General features: G+C 47.3%; 1 protein-coding gene across 1 annotated transcript; it reads left to right on the forward strand.

Moving 5' to 3' along the window:
• Window positions 1–6,106: 6,106 nt before the first annotated feature.
• On the forward strand, window positions 6,107–14,243 carry LOC127033352 (butyrophilin subfamily 1 member A1-like). The gene is made up of 2 exons (XM_050921387.1): window positions 6,107–6,190; window positions 12,868–14,243. Exons 1-2 carry the CDS (start codon window positions 6,115–6,117, stop codon window positions 13,383–13,385), a joined length of 594 nt encoding a protein of 197 aa, XP_050777344.1. The 5' UTR covers window positions 6,107–6,114; the 3' UTR covers window positions 13,386–14,243.
• Window positions 14,244–19,780: the final 5,537 nt, after the last annotated feature.

Raw genomic sequence — 19,780 nt, forward strand, 5'->3', positions numbered from 1 at the left:
TTCTCCCTTGGGTCCTAGCTTCTCCCCCATTCCCAAACTCCACTCCCCCACCCAAGTCCCTTCTTCACACAGTCCCCTCACCACCATGTCCACACTCCATGGTACAGCCGGTCCCAGTTCGCTTCCCCAGGTCACACCCAGGTGGCACTCCTCACTCCTTCCCCTCACCACCTTCCCCTTGCCCCATGGTTCCCAGTTGCTGGCCAGAGAGTAGGGGTGATGGGCCCAGCTGGGGAAGGAGTAGGGTTGGCCAGAAGATGGGGTGTGGGATCCAGCTGTTGGGGTACCAGGCCAACATGGGGGTGAAGGGCCTGGCTGCCTGGGACTCCTGGCTGACTGACATGGGGGCAAAGGGCCTGGAAGGAAGGTGGCTGGCTTGAGGGGGGTGCTGTCTGGAGTTGGGGAGAGGGACGCTGCTGAGAGGCTGGCAGGAATGGGGAGGATGAGATGATCAAACTGGAATTTTCCAAGGCCTTTAAGGAGGCTAAGCCATGGGAGGCAGGTGCCCAACTCCCCTAAGCCACTCTGACAATTCCAGTCTGACCAGAGCTGGGGAGAGGGGAAAGTCCCAGCAGGCTGAAGTGAGGGTGTGATGGAGTGGGAATTTAAATAATATTTCATTGAACAATGGCCCAATCTCCCTTTGGACTGCCCAGCTATTGCCAATTCCCTCCACCTTTCCTGGCAGAGGGGAAGATTTGGGCCACCTTCTGACCTCATTTACATTGACAAAACACTGGAGTAATTCCACTGGAATCAGGAGTCACTCTGGATTTACACAGGTGTAAACGAGCAGGATTTGACCCATTGTTTTACAGTCCCCAGATAAGTGAATCTCTACAACCCTTGGACGGTAACAGGGAGGGAAACACCGATTTGTTCAAAGTTCAGCCTGTTCCTAGGAAAAGGAAAGTGAAAAAGACATTCCACTATGAGATCACATTCCTGATACAGGTTGTGGAAAGACCCAGGTACATGAATCAACCGCAGGGCTAGAAATCCAAGCAGCACTTTAACTAATATAAAAATAATAACAATAATTTTGAAAAATATTCTTCCCACGGAAAAATCCCTTTAGCTAACAGCGCCCGCACCTCAGAGAACAGCAGGGAAGGGGAATTTTTAAAAGAACCTCTCTCCATTTCTATTGGTCCCTGGGAGCAGAGGGTAGCAGGGAGTCATCTGCAAGTTAGTCTACACCAGAGAAAGTTAGCATTCACATTATACCAGCACAACTTATTCCCATACTGGAAGAGGACTAATCTATATGAAGGCCAGGTCTATACTACAGAACTATATCAGAATAACTATGTCAATCAGGGCCGTGAAAAATCCACACCCCTGAGCGACATGTTCATACCGACCCATGTAGACATCACTATGTCGTTGGGAGAGCATCTCCGGTCAACATACCTGCCACCTCTCACGGAGATGGATTAACTACGCCGACAGGAGCACTGTTACTAAAGCACTACAGCTGAGCAGCTGCACTGTTAGCGCTGTGCATGAAGACTAGCCCTCATATAAGGCACCTTTCTGTTGGGACAACAACATCAGCGCTAGGGGTTGTCTTGCTGTAGCAACCCCAGTAAAACAAATCACACCCCTAAGCAATGTAGTCAGGTCAGTAGAAAACCCACGCAGAACAGGCCTTCATTTTCAATGGTCAAAAAAATAGAAACATTTTGGGTTTTCAATTTTTAAACATCTCTCCCCCTCTCAGCCCCCTCCCACAAATATCAATGGAATCCAAATTTTTCTATTTCATCAGAAAGATATTTTGTTTTCTTTGGGAGGCACGGAATGGGCGGGAATCAGTGCCAAATGTCTGTGCTTCTCTAGGATGTGTCTACACTGGAGTTGGAGGTGTAATTTCCAGCTCATATAGGCAGAGGCGATGCATTGGGGGGCATGCAGGGTCAGGAGTCCCCACCTCCCCCGATTTGCTTGCCTTCTACTGAGCATGCCCACACAGACTGAGCATACTCAGTAACACTGCTGAAGCCGGCTGCCCTCACTCTATCCCCTGGGGTTGTCTCTGCATAGAGGAGTATCCACACTGGTGCTGACTGAGCTAGTGTCCTAAAAACAGACATGTGGGCAGCAGGATGGGCTCTCTGTCTCAAGTACAACCCCATCTGAAACCCTGGGTAAGTACCGTGGCTGGCTCCCGATCCTGCCACCTGGGCTACCATTGCTATTTTTAGCCTGCAAGCTTGGTCAGAGCTAGCGGGGGTATGTCTGCGCGAGCTGGAAATGAAACCTCCAGCTGCAGTGTAGACATACCCTTGGGATCAGATTCATAAATCAGAGACAACCTGTGCCTGCCAACAATGGAGGGGCAGGGGGGAGAGGAAGGGACAGTGTGAGGGCAGCTGGCTTCAGCAGTGTTACTAAGCATGCTCAGTACAAGCCAAGCAGCAAATCTGGAGGGGGGGCACGTGACCCCCCATTTCCCCCTCCATGCATTGCCTCTGTCCCTCGTGGATCTTCATTAATTTCAGAGGAGTTACAGCAGCGGCTCTCAACCTTTCCAGATGACTGTGCCCATTTTAGGCATCTGATTTGTCTTGTTTGTACCCCAAGTTTCACCTCACTTAAAAAACGACTTGCTTACAAAATCAGACATAAAAATACAAAAATGTCACAGCCCCTAGTACTGACCAATTGCTGCCTGTCTCATTTTTACCATATAATTATAAAATAAAGCAATTGGAATGTAAATATTATACTTCCATTTCAGTGTGTAGTCTGTAGAGCGGTATAAACATGTGACTGTCTGTCTGAAATGTTAGTTTGTACTGACTTTGCTAGTGCTTTTTATGTAGCCTGTTGTAAAACTAGGCAAATCTCTAGATGAGTTGATGTATCCCCTTGAAGACCCCTGTGTCCCTCCAGAGGTGCGTGTACCCCTGCTTGAGAGCACTGAGTTACAGCAAAGGAAGATTTGGCTCTTCAGATCCACTTTTCATTCATTTCTCTGCTGAGCCTCCCAGGCTCTGGCCCGTTGACAAAATTACACGTTGCAACCTAAAGAAAACACAGAAGCAAACACCAAAACAACACACACAAAACACTTCCAGGGAAGGAAACAGCCGGTTGCTGGGTAAGACTCAGGTCATGTCTGTGATGAGGAGATTGCAGCTGATCTTCTCTCTTTTACACAGTAGGAGCAGTGGCTTCTGAGAATCCAGCAAAAACTCTCCAATAGGAGGCTGCTTGCACTATCCTTGTGACTTGCTTATATGGTCCAGTGTTCATGGTCGGAGAGAGAACATTTGCTGTGCCTGCATTAGCCAGTGCTTGGAAGAATCACCTAGAAACATCTCTCCTCTGTGCAGAGAAACCCAGGGGAGTATTGTAGAACTGGGCAGACCATTCATTCTGCAACTGGCCAAAGATCCAAAATCAGAGTGGGTGTGTGAGAAACACCAGGAGGAATTTGCTTTGTTGTCTGAAGAGGGGCCACAGACTCACCTCTGCAATCTGCACGGCGCACCAAGAAACCATGTCACAGCTTCCACAGAGACAGCCGCTGAGCAGTGCAAGGTAGGAAATGACTAGTGAGTGAAACATATTAGAATAAAACCCACCAGATCAAATCAAGTAACGAAATGGGGGATCGGCTGCAAGACATTTTAAAACACGTCTCTCAATATTTGCTGCATCGTTTATCTTATCAGAGCTAGAATGATGGGATGGTAATTGCTAGGATCACTCTTTCACTGATTAAAAAAGCCCAGCTCCCGATGTCTCCCTAGCAGTCCAGAATTTAGAAACACTCTGCATTATGCAGTACGTTTGTTGTTCAGTTCCCTTCAAACTGATCCTTGTCTCTTTTGCAGTCAATAGCCAGTCTCCTCTTGACTACTATAGGAACGATGCCTTTTGGGCTTCTGTTTATCTGCCTTGGTTGTTTTTTATATCCTCATATTTCCCATATAGCCTTTTGGTTGTTCTTTATCCAGTGGTATTTTTACTTCCATGCTCACTGCTCCAACTGCTTCTGTTTCTTTGTTGGGGAAGGAACCCAACATCTCTGCTATTTTTGAGCCATCATTAACGTAGAGCAGGTTGAATTATTCAACATCTAGAAATATAACTCTATTTTTACCCACGAAAGCTTATGCCCAAATAAATCTGTTAGTCTGTAAGGTGCCACCGGACTCTTGTTTTTGTGGATACAGACGAACATGGCTACCCCCTGATACTTGTGATCATCAAGTCTGACCTCTGGTATAGAGGCCATAGAACTTCCCTGAAATAATTCCTGGTTGAGCTGGAGCATAGTTTTCAGAAGAAAAAAAAAATCCGGTCCTGATTTTAAAATTGCCAGTGACGGAGAATCCAGCACCACTCTTGGTAAATTGTTCCAATGACTAATTATCCTCATGTTTAAAAACTAACATCTTGTTTCTGATCTGAATTTGTCCAGCTTTAACTTCCAGTTATGTGGATCTTGTTTAATCTTTGTTTTCTAGATTAGTTGTCTGCTAGGTCTTTGACTAAAGATTTGTGTGAATTCATTTTAGCCTCTGCATCCGGAGGCAAGGCGTAGAGAGTGGGGGAATGTGGAGTCAAAAGCCCCATCCCAGATTTGCGGCTCGGATTATACTGATTGTGCACATGTGGACTGAGCATGCTCAGTAACACTGCTGAAGCTGGGTGCCCTCACTCTGCCCACCCCCTGCACACACACTATCAGCAGGCATGGGTGTCTCTGCCTGGATCCATGTATCACAACAGATCTCAGGGCAGTTCCAAGTGACTGGAGCCAGCTTCCTGGAGGAGGGCGTGGTTCCTATGCATTTATCTCTGTGAGACACATTTTGACCAAGGTCCCAGCCCAGCTTGTCAATTCCTGCACCTCTAGTTGCAGGCACAAATTTGTAAGTGTCTCTGAAACTCAGGTCTGAACGTGCACCTGGGCCTTTAGTTTGCAGGTGGGGTACGGATTGCTCAGACACAGGCTACTACTATGCACATACAATGTTCATTATTTGCTGCTGGTGCCTTGTGATTGGACACCAAAATCACATGGTTTTGTTTCTGTTCCCTGGGTGATTTGACTTCCTAAGGTTCATAAATAGGGAGTTTCTATTTTAGCAGTGGAGAAAAGGTTCTCCAAGCCCCAAACCCTAATCGCTGGAGTTCAGAGAGTTAATGATTGGAACTGAGAAACTAAAGCCATAGATCTGAATTGACCAGCTATTGGTAATTGTGAAAGTAAAGTAGTGACCAAAAAAATGAGCTGCTTTTGGAGCAGGAGGAGTCCCTAGTATGTGTCATGTGGAGCTGAACTCCCTTTTCTCTCCCTCTCACTTACAGGATGCCAGAGACATAACGAACAGGTAGGTGGCTCCTTCTCACTTCTCCTCATACTTCACAATGCAGGTAAGGGGCTTGGGCATTGGCTGAAAGACACATCTCCAATGTTACACATCTGGGTGGTGATATTTTATGGTGGGGTTTTTTTTTGGTTGTTTGTTTCCTTAAAGCCCCATTTCCTGGAGTCATGTGATTACATTAAAATCTCAGCCACTTCTTTTTTTTAAGGCAATTTCTCGCTCTCGTGGTTGCAGAGAAAAGTTTTAAAGTAGTCACCCAAAGGGCTGAAAAGCTGTAAGACAGGGAATAAGCAGCTGTCAGAAGGGACCAGAGCTGAACATTTTGCCTAGTCCCTGTGTGGCAATTGCCTTGAAAAGAGTCTCTAGCATTTGTATTACCAGGGTACCTGTACCCCCAGCTGAGATCAGGACCCCACCGCATACGCACAAAGAGATAGTCCCTGCCCTGGAGAATGTACGCTCCAGGCAAGCCAGACAGAAGGTGGGAGGGGAAGTCACTTGCTTTTAGTCACCCAGCCTGTGTGCTGCAGAACCCAGGGAGCTAAAGCCGGGTGTCCTGGTTCCCAGTCCTGTGCTCTTTCCACTGCTCCATACTGCCCTCCATTGTGGGTCTTTCGCCAACACTCCCCCAACCTCAAGAGCACTTGCAGACCCGTGCCAAGTCCAGGCACAAATGGACCCCTTGATGTTTTGCTGCCACTTGAACTGAGCAATCAGGTGAAGAGTAATAAATGTGTGGCTGATGTTTTAACTCCTCTAGGCTGCAATGGCTCTTTCTCCTGAACCGAGGCAGAGGACGCCGGAGTTCTCCCTGAACCCCCAGACTTTGAAGGAATTCAAAGGTAAGACACACAAACCCCTGCCCTGAAATTTCATCAGCATGCAATGCACTTTCCCCAGCCACTGGAGGTTCTGCTGAGCTTCCCAATGGGGTGTTGGGCCCATAGGTGCCAAGTACGTGGGTGCTCTGGGGCTGCAGCACCCAATCCCCATGGAAAAAAATAGTGGGTGCTCAGCACCCACTGGTGGCCCCCACTGATCAGCTCCCTCCCTCCCCCCAACAGACAAATCAGCACTTTGCAGGAACATTGGGATTTAAAAAACCAGCACTCATTAGCAACTAGGAAATTTCAGGATGAAGGATGCAAGAAACACAAAGATACAATATTGTTTAAATAAATACATTAAGGCAGAGACAAGTGGGGGAGGTGATATCTTTTATTGGACCAACTTCTGCTGGTGGGACAGACACGCTTTCAAGTTACACAGAGTTCTTCTGCAGGTAAAAGATAATCCCTCACCCACATTGTCTCTCTAATATCCCGAGACTGACACTGCTACAACAACGCTGCAGGCATTCGGGCAGGACATTTTAAGAATTACATTGCAAAAATACCCAGCATGTGAAAGCAAGGAATTTCTCAGGTAAGGTCACAGATGACAATCTTAACTCTGCCCCCACTGTCTGAAAGGCTCTGCAATAACTTTATCCATCCACACTAGGAAATATTTGGGTGTCTTGTAACTTTAAGATTCTTTTCAGAACTTTAGTTGGCTGACAATTATCAGTGATTTTGGTTTTTTGGGGGTGGAGGGAAGGTGAGAAAATGTCTTTTCAACTAAATGGAAATGTACATACACACATCTCTCTCATTGGTTTTGTTTTATTTTATTATTGGAAAATCAAACCCCAAGATATTTTCAGTTTTTGGCAACTGTCAGTTTTGTGCATAGATATAAACTCCCCCCACCCCACCCTCCAACAAAAACTTTACAGGGTAAAATTTTCATTTCCTGTCCAGCTCTACTCAACAGTTACCACAAAGAATTGCTTATAGACTCATAAAAATGTGGGGCTGGAAAGGACATTAAGATATCATCTAGTCCATCACCCGCCCTCGCTGAAGCAGGACTGAGACTAGTTAGACCATTCTTGAAAGGAATCATCTGACCTGTTCTTAAAAACCTATAAGGATGGGGGTGCTAAAATCTAAAATGGTTGGGTCACATTCAGGGCTGGCTCCAGGCACCAGCCAAGCAAGCTCATGCTTGGGGCGGCAGATTCTAAGGGGCGGCTTCCGTCTAATCCTAGGGCTGCACGGCCGCTCTTTTTTATTCTTTTTCTTTTTTTTTTTGTTCACCGCTCTGGCCGCCAGGGCCGACTTTAGGTCTAGTCCACCAATTCCCCTGAATCGGACCCACGCCTAAGAGGGCCCCGCACCTAGTGAGAATCCCTTCCCTGGCTAGAGGCGCCTTTTTAATTTTTACTCACCTGGCGGCGCTCCGGGTCTTCATCGGCACTTCAATGGTGGGTACTTTGCTCGCTCCGGGTCTTCGGCGACAGGTCCTTCAGTGCTGCCGAGAACCTGGAGTGAGCGAAGGACCCATCGCCGAAGACTCGGAGCACCGCCCGGTGAGTACAAGCCCGACATGTTTGGTTTTTTTTAAGTCATCCCTGCCGGGGCCCCATCAAAATTGTCGAATTGGGCCCCGCACTTCCTAAAGCCGGCCCTGCTGGCCGCCCTGTAGGGGGCAGTGGCGCGGAGGAGGGGAGCACTCTGCTGGGAGCCGGCTGCATGCTCCATCTGCCCCAGCAGGGACAAGATTATGGCGATCAACAGATGGCTCAGGGAGTGGTGTTATAAGGAGGGCTTTGGGATGTACGGTCACTGGGACGCATTTACGGATAGACAACTGTTTGCTCAGGATGGACTTCATCTCAGCAAGGAGGGAAATAGGATTCTAGGATGGAGGCTCGCCGACCTCATCAAGAGGGCTTTAAACTAGAAAGTTGGGGGAGATGGTTGGGAAATGTTCGGGAGATCTCCACGCCAGAACATAACCTGGAGAGGGAAGTAAACAAGTGAGCGGGGATACCCTTGCGGCCCCAAGATTTGATCCAAGGAGGAATAGTGGAGTTAGAAACCAGAGTAACGGGTGATGCTGGTGGCAGACAGTTTGTGCACGACGGGGGAAGAATGTCACTGACGCCAAACGCCGAAATTAAAAGGTTTGTACACTAATGCGAGGAGCCTAGGTAATAAGATGGAGGAACTGGAGTTACTCGTGCAGGAAGTGAAGCCGGATATTATAGGGATTACCGAAACCTGGTGGAATAGTACTCATGACTGGAGCACGGGTATTGAAGGCTATGTGCTGTTCAGAAAAGACAGGAAGAAAGGCAAAGGTGGGGGAGTAGCCTTGTACATCAATGATGAAATTAAATGTAGCGAAATAAGATGCGATGGAATGGATAAGACGGAGTCCGTCTGGGCAAAAATCACGCTGGGTAAAAAAGCAACTAGAGCTTCCCCTGAGATAGTGCTTGGGGTGTGCTACAGACCGCCGGGATCGGATTGGGATATGGATAGAGACCTCTTTAATGTCTTTAATGAAGTAAACACAAAGGGGAAATGTGTGATTATGGGGGACTTCAACTTCCCGGATATAGACTGGAGGACGAGTACTTGCACAAATAAAAGGGGTCAGATTTTTCTGGATGTGATAGCGGATGGATTTCTTCATCAAGTAGTTGAAGCACCTACGAGAGGGGATGCCATTTTAGACTTGGTGTTGGTGAGCAGTGAGGACCTCGTAGAAGAAATGGTGGTAGGGGACAACCTTGGTTCGAGTGATCATGAGCTGATTCAGTTCAAACTAGATGGAAGGATAAACAAATGTAGATCTGCGATTAGGGTTTTTGACTTCTCGAGGGCTAATTTTAAAGAGTTAAGGAAATTAGTTAGGGAAGTGGATTGGACGGAGGAATTAGTGGATTTAAATGTGGAGGAGGCCTGGAATTACTTTAAGTCACAGCTGCGGAGACTGTCGGAAGCCTGCATCCCGAGAAAGGGGAAAAGAACCATGGGCAGGAGTTGCAGGCCAAACTGGATGAGCAAGCAACTCAGAGAGGGGATTAGACAAAAGCAGAAAGCTTACAGGGAGTGGAAGGAAGGCAGGATCAGTAAAGAAAGCTACCTTGCTGAGGTCAGAACATGTAGGGATAAAGTGAGGAAGGCTAAAAGCCGCATTGAACTGGAACTTGCAAAGGGAATCAAAACCAATAGTAAAAGGTTCTACAGCCACATAAATAAGAAGAAAACAAAGAAAGAAGAAGTGGGGCCGCTATACAGTGAGGATGGAATGGAGGTTAAGGATAACCTAGGCATGGCCCAACATCTAAACAAGTACTTTGCCTCGGTTTTTAATAAGACTAGTGAGGAACCTTGCGATGATGGAGGGATGATAAACTGGAATGTGGATATGGAAGTGGATATTACTGCAACTGAGGTGGAGGCCGTACTTGAACAGCTCGATGGGTCGAAGTCGGAGGGCCCGGACAATCTCCACCCGAGGATATTAAAGGAACTGGCGCGTGAAATTGCGAGGCCCGTTAGCGAGAATTTTTAAAGCAATCGATAATCTCGGGTGTTGTGCCGTATGACTGGAGGATTGCTAATGTAGTTCCTATTTTTAAGAAAGGGAAAAAGAGTGATCCGGGTAATTATAGGCCTGTTAGCTTGACGTCTGTAGTATGTAAGGTCTTGGAAAAAATTTAAGGGAGAAAGTAGTTAAGGACATAGAGGTCAATGGTAATTGGGACGAATTGCAACACGGATTTACTAAAGGTAGATCGTGCCAAACCAATCTGATCTCCTTCTTTGAGAAGGTGACGGATTACTTAGATAAAGGAAATGCGGTAGATATAATTTACCTAGATTTCAGTAAGGCGTTCGACACGGTTCCGCACGGGGAGCTGTTAGTTAAATTGGAAAAGCTGGGAGTGAATATGAAAGTTGTAAGGTTGATAAGGAACTGGTTAAAGGGGAGACTCCAGAGGGTCGTATTGAAAGGTGAACTGTCGGACTGGAAGGAGGGTCACCAGTGGAGTCCCTCAAGGATCGGTTTTGGGACCGATCTTATTTAACCTTTTTATTACTGACCTTGGCACAAAGAGCGGGAATGTGCTAATAAAGTTCGCGGATGACACGAAGCTGGGGGGTATTGCCAACACGGAGAAGGACAGGGATACTATTCAAGAAGATCTGAACCACCTTGTAAACTGGAGTAATAGAAATAGGATGAAATACAATAGTGAAAAGTGCAAGGTCATGCATTTAGGAATTAATAATAAGAATTTTGGATATACGTTGGGGGCGCATCAGTTGGAAGCGACGGAGGAGAGAAGGACCTTGGGGTACTGGTTGATAGCAGGATGACTATGAGTCGCCAATGTGATACGGCTGTTAAAAAAGCAAATGCGATTTTGGGATGCATCAGGCGGGGTATTTCCTGCAAGGATAAGGAGGTGTTAGTACCATTGTATACGGCGTTGGTGAGACCCATCTGGAATACTGTGTGCAGTTCTGGTGTCCCATGTTCAAGAAGGATGAATTCAAACTGGAACAGGTTCAGAGACGGGCTACGAGGATGATCCGAGGAATGGAAAAACTGCCTTATGAAACGAGACTCAAAGAGCTTGGCTTGTTTAGCCTGGCCAAAAGAAGGCTGAGGGGGATATGCTCGCCCTATATAAATATATCAAGGGGGTTAACGTTAGGGAGGGAGAGGAATTATTTAAGTTTAGTACTAATGTAGCCACGAGGACGAATGGGTATAAACTGGATATTAGGAAGTTTAGACTTGAAATTAGACGAAGGTTTCTGACCATTAGGGGAGTGAAGTTCTGGAATAGCCTTCCGAGGGAAGTAGTAGGGGCAAAAGACTTTCCTGGCTTTAAGACAAAGCTTGATAAGTATATGGAGGGGATGTTATGATAGGATCGTTAATTTGGGCAATTGATCTTGAATTACCACCAGACAGGTCTGCTCAATGGTCTGCGGGGAGATGTTGCATGCGATGGGTACTGAGTTGCTGCGGAGAAACTCCTTCTTGGGTGCTGGCTGGTGACTCTTGCCCACATGCTCAGGGTTTAGCTGATCGCCATATTTGGGGTCGGGAAGGAATTTTCCTCCAGGGCGGATTGGCAGGTGCCCTGGAGGTTTTTCGCCTTCCCCTGCAGCGTGGGGCACGGGTCGCTTGCTGGTGGTGTCTCTGCAGCTTGAGGTCTTCAAACCATTTTTGAGGATTTCAATAACTCGGTCCTGGGATAGGGGTTGTATAAAATTGGATGGGTGGGGTTCTGTGGCCTGCCTTGTGCAGGAGGTCAGACTAGATGATCAGATTGGTCCCTTCTGACCTATGAGTCTATGAGTCTATGAGTCTATGAGCTGGTGCCAGGTCTGCATCAAGCCCGTCAACCCGCGTCCTTTCCTCCCCACCGACCGGAGCAGCACAGAGCCCTCCCAGCAGGCGGTGCGGCGGGAGGGGTCGAGTGGTGATCGCCCTGGCTGAAGGAAGCCCTGGCCGCCCCCCTTCTCTCTCCACCCCCCCACTCCGTCTCCCTCCCCACTGCTATCTGGGATGCGCACTCCATTGCCCGGAGCACATCTGCAATGCAGGGAGTCCCACTAGCCGAAAGTTTGCACCCTGGCTCTGGCCACCCTGCAGGTTTCTTTTTACTTTGCTGCTCCAGCCAGTTTTTTTTTTGCTTGGGGTGGTAAAAAAGCCAGAGCCAGCCCTGGTCACATTAATCCTTCTTTAGGACCATGTGGAGTGCACAGGAGATGAGCTGCTTTGTCCATTTCTGATTCGTCACAGTAAATGAGCATCAATTATCCCACTATGCCCCAAGAGTTGCACAAGGGTCCTCGTGCACAGAGCTAGTGTGTCTATGTAAACTCACCTCCTACGTCTAGATTACAAGTGTACAAAACTGGTGGGTGCTGTGAGGCAGCATATTTATTATGTGTGTTGACATTCAGAATTGTGTATGCATGAAAGCAATTTTTAAAATGATGGTTTATTGTTCCCATTTTCTTAACTCCACTCTCAGAGCAGTGTTCAGTTCTACCCTGTCCATGACTATAGACTAAGGACTTGTATCTTTGGTCCTAAAAGGACACATTTTACAGAACCGGGAGCGATGGAAGCAGAGGTGCTGGAACTAGGGGTGCTGGCTTGAAGTAGTTTCCATCATATACAGAGTTTACTGTTTGGTTCAGTGGCTTTCAGCTCCTCCACTGTACAAATTGTTCCAGCTCCCCTCAATAGAAGAAGGGAAAGATGGAAGAGTGGGTACCTAGACGGGCAGAGTGAAGGTTATTTGAATGACCATCACTTATAATGTCCTATCTTTTCAATGTTTCTTGCTTTTAAAACACACACATAAAATGTCCTTGTACCTTACTCGTATCCTCACCTTCGAATGTCCTAGTTTTTTCACATTGGTTGTTATTCGCTCCAGCATCCCTGGTAGGCTTTTAACAACCCAGAGTTTGGTGTGGACTTTCAGACTTACCTTTCACCTAGAAAAAGAAGTTGTTGTGGGGGACATTATGGGCTCCCGCTTGTAGATGATTATTTTGTACTAATGTCTAGCCTCTTGAATATTCTGTCCAACCTTCCCCTCAGTGCTGAGCTCAGCCCCTAATTCTCTGATTCTCTCTCCGTCATACAGTGAACCTGACTCTGGATCCGGACACAGCAGGTCCTGAACTCATCCTCTCTGAGGACCTGAAAGGTGCCAGATGGGGAAAACCAAGTCAGAAGATGCCTGACCATCCGGAGAGATTTGACACTGATCCCTGTGTGCTGGGCTGTGAGGGATTCACCTCGGGGAGACACTACTGGGAGGTGGAGGTGGATGGGATGTTCTGGACTGTGGGTGTGGCCAGAGAGTCTATGAGGAGGAAGGGACATATCGTCTTTCGACCCAACACGGGAGTCTTAGGTTTGCAGAAATATCATCACCTCTGCGTGGCGCTCACCAGCCCTTCCAACACTTATGTGCCCCTCAAAAATAACAACAATGAGATCGGCATCTATCTGGACTATGAACTGGGGCAAGTGTCATTTTATGACCTCTGCAACGAGGAGCTGCTCTTCGCTTTCCCACCGGACTCTTTCAATGGGGAGAGAGTTTTCCCTTACTTTTGCGTATTTTTGTCCCACATAAAACTGTCCCCCAGAGGGTGATGCATGGCTGTGATCCCCAGAAACTTCAGAGACTGCTATATTCAGATGGGCTGGACGACATGGGCCAATAGTATATTGACAGGCCTATGTATTAATATGTGTATTACAGGCAATTGTATGTTCCCGGCTCATTGGGTGGATTTTCTGGGGAATCTGGGAAGATCAATGCAAATTCCTATGGTTGATTACTCAGATTCTCAGCCTTTAAGGCTTCGACCCCTGGGGACAGGGGCACCAGTTGATTTTACCTGCTTCAGGAGCTTGGGAACAAATTTTGGGGTCTAAAGGGTAAGTTTAAACAGACTCTCATTTTGAGCCAACAAACTGACATGAACTTTTAATCGATAGGTCAAACCTTGTGAAGGAGTGGAAGGACTAGAACCTGCCAGGGTCTCCATAGGGCTGATGGGGGACCTCTGGGAAGCAGAAGTCTGCCTTTCCATTTGTTATTGTTTTATTGATCTTTTTTCTCTGTAAGGCTTTTGCCTTGAAATAAATGCTCTGTGCAAACTACCTAATCCCTGGTGCCCTGCTGTTAGCCCTTGGCAGAGAGAGCGCAAAACTGTGGTGCTGAGATAGGTCAGACGCCGATCTTTTCTCTGCCCTGCAATGGTGCGATGTAAAGGGAAAACACACACGAAACATTGGTGAGATGTGAAAGATCTGAATAAAATATGCCCAGCGTCCATCACATCACAAGCTTTTCCAGGTGGGGAATTGTTTGTTTGGGATTTGTTTGTTTGGGATTTGTTTTTTCAAAATATTTATTGCATTTCTTTGTGTAATTGACTTTTCCCTGTTACTCAGTATCTGGTAGGAAGAGCCTTGATTTCGCAATAAATATGTGTTCCAATTTTTTCACTTTATTCTTTCAGAATCCTTTCCCAGCACCACCCCTGTGACATACAAATCTACAGTAACTCCTCACTTAATGTAGTCCCAGTTAACGTTGTTACGTTGCTGATCAGTTAGAGAACATGCTCGTTTAAAGTTGTGCAATGCTCCCTTGTAACGGTGCTTGGCAGCCACCTACTTTGTCCACTGCTTGCAGGAAGAGCAGCCCATTGGAGCAAGCTGATGGGGGCTTGGAACCAGGGTGGACTGGTAGCCCTCCGTCAGCTCCCTACTCCCTAAGTTCCCTGTGCGGCAGCTGCCCAGCAGGCAATCAATTGCCAGACAGTTCAGCTGTCCCTCCCCCACTGCCATGTGCTGCTCCTGCCCTCTGCCTTGGAGCTGCTCCTGGGAGTCTCCTGCTTGCTGTGCAGAGGTGGGGGGAAAGAGGAGCTGATGTCAGGGTGTCTCCCTCCCCTGCTCCTATCCCCCACTCCTTTACCCCATTTCCACAGAGCAGGGTGGGCGGGGGAGAGCAGGATAGGACTCAGGACTGAGGGAGCTTGCTGGCAGCCGCTGCTGTCTCAACTTACTGATCTACTTAAAAAGGCAATGTACTTAGAGTGGGGTCAGCGTTCTTAAAGGGGCAATGTGCATCTCTCCCCCACACACACACACGGTGTGTGTCTCTGTCTCTCTCTGACCTACTGTCTCCCCTTCCTCCATTCGTGCTGCTTTGTAGGGTATGAGGCTACATTAACAACAATGTGTTAACCCTTGAGGGCTCAGCCGAGTGCTATTTTGTCATTTAGCAGCAAGGCATTCTCTGGGAAATATCCCACCCTCTGACTCCACCACCTCAGCTAAGCTGCACAATCATCATTGCTGTGTAAAGTATTAAATTGTTTGTTTAAAACTTATACTGTATATATATGTGTGTGTATAATCTTTTTTCTGGTGAAAAAAATTTCCCTGGAACTGAACAACCCCACCCCCACCCCCCAAATTTACATTAATTCTTATGGGAAAACTGGATTTGCTTGACATCATTTTGCTTGAAGTAGCATTTTTCAGGAACAGAACTACAACATTAAGCGAGGAGTTACTGTATTTTTCAATGTGGGATCATCACGGAAAATGTAATGACATGTTGGTGCAAATATAAAGATTGGTGTCTCCCTGAGAAGAAGATTTGCAGATCCATGCAATAAAGTGCAAACCATGGCCCCAAAACTAGGAGAATTATCCATGGGGAATATTAGCCATTCCCAATCACACACCATGTTAAACTAACAGGTCAGTTGTGAATCAGTCCTGATTTTCTGTCCATATTCTTACATAATTATCTGCTTGGAGTTTGGAACAATCATTTTCATACTCCGGGCTGTTTGTGTTAACTTGTTGCAGTTCATTTCTTCTGTTGTTAATTCAATAAGCAGCCTTTGGGCTTGTCTACATTTAAAATGCTATAGAGGCGCAGCGGTACCACTGCAGGTGCCCTGCTGGAGCACTTTGGTATAGACACTACCTACGCTGATGTGAGAATCCCTCCCGTCAGAGTAGTTAGCCCACCTCCACCAGACTGGGTAGCAGGGGTGTGCACAGGAATACAAATTTGGCTGCTTTAAGAGGGGCACTTTTTGTGCCCACCGCCAGGGCCGGCTCCAGCTTTTCTGCAGCCCCAAGCAGCAAAAAAAAAAAAAAAGACGACGAACAGCGGCACTTTGGCAGCAGCTAAATCGAGCCGCTTCTTCGGCGGCAGTTCAGCGGCGGGTCCTCCCTCTCTTCCTCTCCAGCAGCAATTCGGTGCCAGCTCAAAGAGGGAGAGAGGAAATGAAGGGCCCACTGCTGAATTGCTGCCGAAGACCAGGACATGCCGCCCCGATACCAGATGGAGTTCTGCCCCTTTGAATTGGCTGCCGCAAGCACCTACTTCTTATGCTGGTGCCTGCCCTGCCCACCGCAGCAGGTGTAGTGTGGTGAATTGCTCCTTGTAGGGATGTGCTACCTACAGCTATCCAGCATGCTCAGTAACAGCTGCTGAAGCCACTGCCCTTCACCCTGCCCTTATTAGCCATTGGATTCTGCTGACTGCTATTTACAGGGGTTAAAAAGGGGCAAAGAGGGTGAATCAGAACACGGGGGTGGAAATTTACTAGTCTAGGGGGAGTCAAGCAGCTGGAGGCAGGATTAGGAGAGGGGCTAAAGGGCAAAATCAGGGCGGGGGTAGGAGGCGGAGTTAAGACCAAGGGTGGGGGGCGTTGGCAGGGGGTGACAGGCAAACCAGGGGACAGCAGTTACCCCAGTGGGACTGAGACACCCGTGTTTGCAAAAATGGTGGGGGGCAGAGGGTCTTTTTTATTTCCCCCCTCCCGGCCAGGGCAGCTCGCTCTTCCCAGCAGCGGGAGGAGCTGGATCTCGCCCCGGAGGAGCTATCACCTCCCACCCGGGCCCCAGAGGAGCTCCGGGCCCCCACAAGCGGTGAGCAGCTGGCGGGCGGGCGGTGGGAGTCTCGGGGGAGGGGGTGGAGCGTGGGCTGGGCTTTGCGGGGAGGAAGCCAAGTGGGGGCTGGGCCCCAGTCCGCCTCCCCAAAAGATGTCACGTGCCGCCCATGACCTTAACTCCCTGTTAACAAAGTTTGGTTTTGCTGCTAGTTAATTTTCTAAACCCACAGGAAAGGCAAGAAGAGGGTCTTAAAAATCATCCCTCGATTCAGATCACCTGAATGGTGAATCTGCTGGTAGCAGCCCTTCTGCCTCAGCAGCAGGACTGTGGCTGTTTCTTTAATAAAAGACTCCAACTTCTCCCACGAGGCAAGGGAGATACAGCCCTGCATTGCTTTCGCTTTCAGCTTGGCAGATGCCATGAGAGGGAGAGCACAGTTATTAGTCTGGAACGCAAACACGGTTCTTTTCCAAAGTGCACGGAAGAGCGACGAGAAAACTCTCCTATAGCCAGAGTGAGCTGGCTGTAACTGTTCATAAAACCCTTTTAGAGCCAGAGTTAGCTGTTCAGTTTCATAGTTACTGAAATAGTCACTTTCAAGCTAGCACAAGCAGAATGAGAGCTGGTCAGGCCCTGAAGCCTGTGAAATGTCCCGGAAGGACAAATCAAGTAGGTTAACAACTTCAAAATGACTCTTTATAACAGTGGTTTTCTCTGGTTCATGGATCCCTGGTGGCCTGCAGACTATATCTAAGGGGTTCACAAAAGGTTGTCATTACCATAGAACAGTGGTTTTCAACCTGTGGTCTGTGGACCGCTCGGGTGTGTGTGCTGACTACATCTAGGATTTCCAAAGGGGTCCACAGTGAAAATGAAAACAAGATTGAAAACCGCTGCTTACGAAAGCTCATGCTGAAATAAATTTGTTAGTCTCTAAGGTGCCACAAGTACTCCTGTTCTTTTTGTGGATACAGACTAACACGGCTGCTCCTCTGAAAACTGCTTATTGTGTGAACAGATTAACATGAAGATTGAAGAATCATGGGTCATTGGTTTTGCTTATTGTGTGAACACTAACATTACACGTATCTTCAAAATGATTTCTATTCAAAATACATTTCAGATTATTTTCCTAGCTCAAGATTTGTACAGCAGGTTGAACTAGTCATTTATTTCTTTTGTGATTGTGTTTGATACAAAACAACAAAGAGTCCTGTGGCACCTTATAGACTAACAAATGTATTGGAGCATAAGCTTTCGTGGGTGAACACCCACTTCGTCAGATGCTGTTGCTTTTTACAGATCCAGACTAACCCGGCTACCCCTCTGATACTTCTTTTATACAAGAACACTAGGCCTGATCCTGTTCTCAGTCACATCAGAGGGAGATTTGTAACAAAAATGCTTCCTGTGTTTGTAATACAGGAAGAAACTTACTGCACCAAAATCCAACAGTCATCAGTCTAGTCTTCTGCCTGTTGTCATTACATGTTTCTAAATCTGGCTGCAGGGCTGAATTCTTTTCAATCTGATGCTTCAAGGGGAAAAAAGTAGTTTATTTCCATACTCAGTCAAAACAGAAAATTGCCTCCTTTTTCTCCTTCTGAAAACAGTGAGAATTAAGAATGTGCCTAAAGTGAATCATATGTTGTTTCTGAATAGGAATTTCATGATATAATTTAAAAAAGAGGCAAATGTATATGTTGTGTGACAGAGGATCTCCTGTGTGAAAAGCCATTGGAGGGGAGAGTTCATGAGCAAATCCATAGGAGTAAAGCCACTTAAAAAAATATTGAATTATAGTTGTGAAATTTTATTTGTAAATTTTTGTTTCGTTCAAAATATTGTATGGATTTTTCCATTTTTAAGCAAATATGATTGAAACAAATGAAAATTGGGGGGGAGGGAGAAAAACTGAAAACAAAATCTTTTTCCTTTCCTTGTGGGCCTTGGACCATCCGGGGGGGCCTATACAGGATATGGGGAGAAAGATGGTTGTGACAAATGGAGAGGTTGCAATTCATCCACTGCAGATTTGTGGGACAGCATTACAAAATTAAGGTGACCATAGGTGCCAACTATATCTGGGTGCTCCGGGGCAGGAGCAACCACGAAAAAGAAATTGGTGGGTGCTTGGCTGCTGGTGGGTGCTAATCTCCCCTCCATTCCTCCCCCCCCCCACCCCCAGTCAGCCCCTGCTGATCAACTCCTCCTCCTGCATCCCAGCACCTCCTGCCTGCCTTGGAACACTGTTCAGAGGCATGCAGGAGGCACTGGGAGGGAGGAGAGGGGAAGGGGCTTGCTCGGGGAAGGGGGTGGAAAGAGGAGGGGGAGAGGTGGGGTGGGACTTTGGGGAAAGGAGTGGAGTGGGGGCAGGGCCTGGGGCTGAGCGGGCTTTGAGCACCCCAAGGGAAAATTAGAAGCCAGCGCCTGTGCTTTGGATAGCTCTGAGCCATGGCAAAAAGAAAAGGAAAAAATCCTGTCATCGTCAAATACAAATGTATGGGTGACCATACATCCTGCTTTGGCGAGGACATTCCCTTTTTTGAGCCCCAGGATAGCCATCCTGACTTTTTTTTTTCAAAAGTGGGGTGCGGTGTGGAGGAACTTACGGGGGGCAAGCAGAGATGCCAGCCCCAAACAGTAGAGGAGACAGGGTGGGAGGGAGACAGCATTCTAGCATGTGTGGGGGCAGGCAAGGTTCCAGCAACCAGCAGCAGCCTCGCTTAGGGGGCTGGGGTGGACCCTGGTGAGTGACTGAGAGTGTTCCATTTTCCCTTTGGGAAATATGGTCACCCATATAACAAATCTGGTGTTTAAAACTGGAGGAATTCTTGGCGTAGATTTCATTAACATATTTGTCTCTAGATCTAGCCTACTCTTAATTTTTTTTTAAGCTAATCTTTTTGTGAGCATGCATTGATGGAAGCATAGGCGACAGCAGTGGATTGATAGAAGAAAGTGAATTTCAACTTTAATATGGGTATTGTCACTCCATAATATCAAAATTAATGTACTTAACTGTATATAACTGTAGCAGGGTGGTCCCCTGCTTCTGCCCTGAAGGGCTTAAAACAGCCTGGGAGAGGGCTGTGGCTGGGGCAAGAAGCCTGGGCTGA

Source organism: Gopherus flavomarginatus, chromosome 12 (genome assembly GCF_025201925.1).
Source record: "Gopherus flavomarginatus isolate rGopFla2 chromosome 12, rGopFla2.mat.asm, whole genome shotgun sequence".
NCBI classification, from domain to species: Eukaryota; Metazoa; Chordata; order Testudines; family Testudinidae; genus Gopherus; species Gopherus flavomarginatus.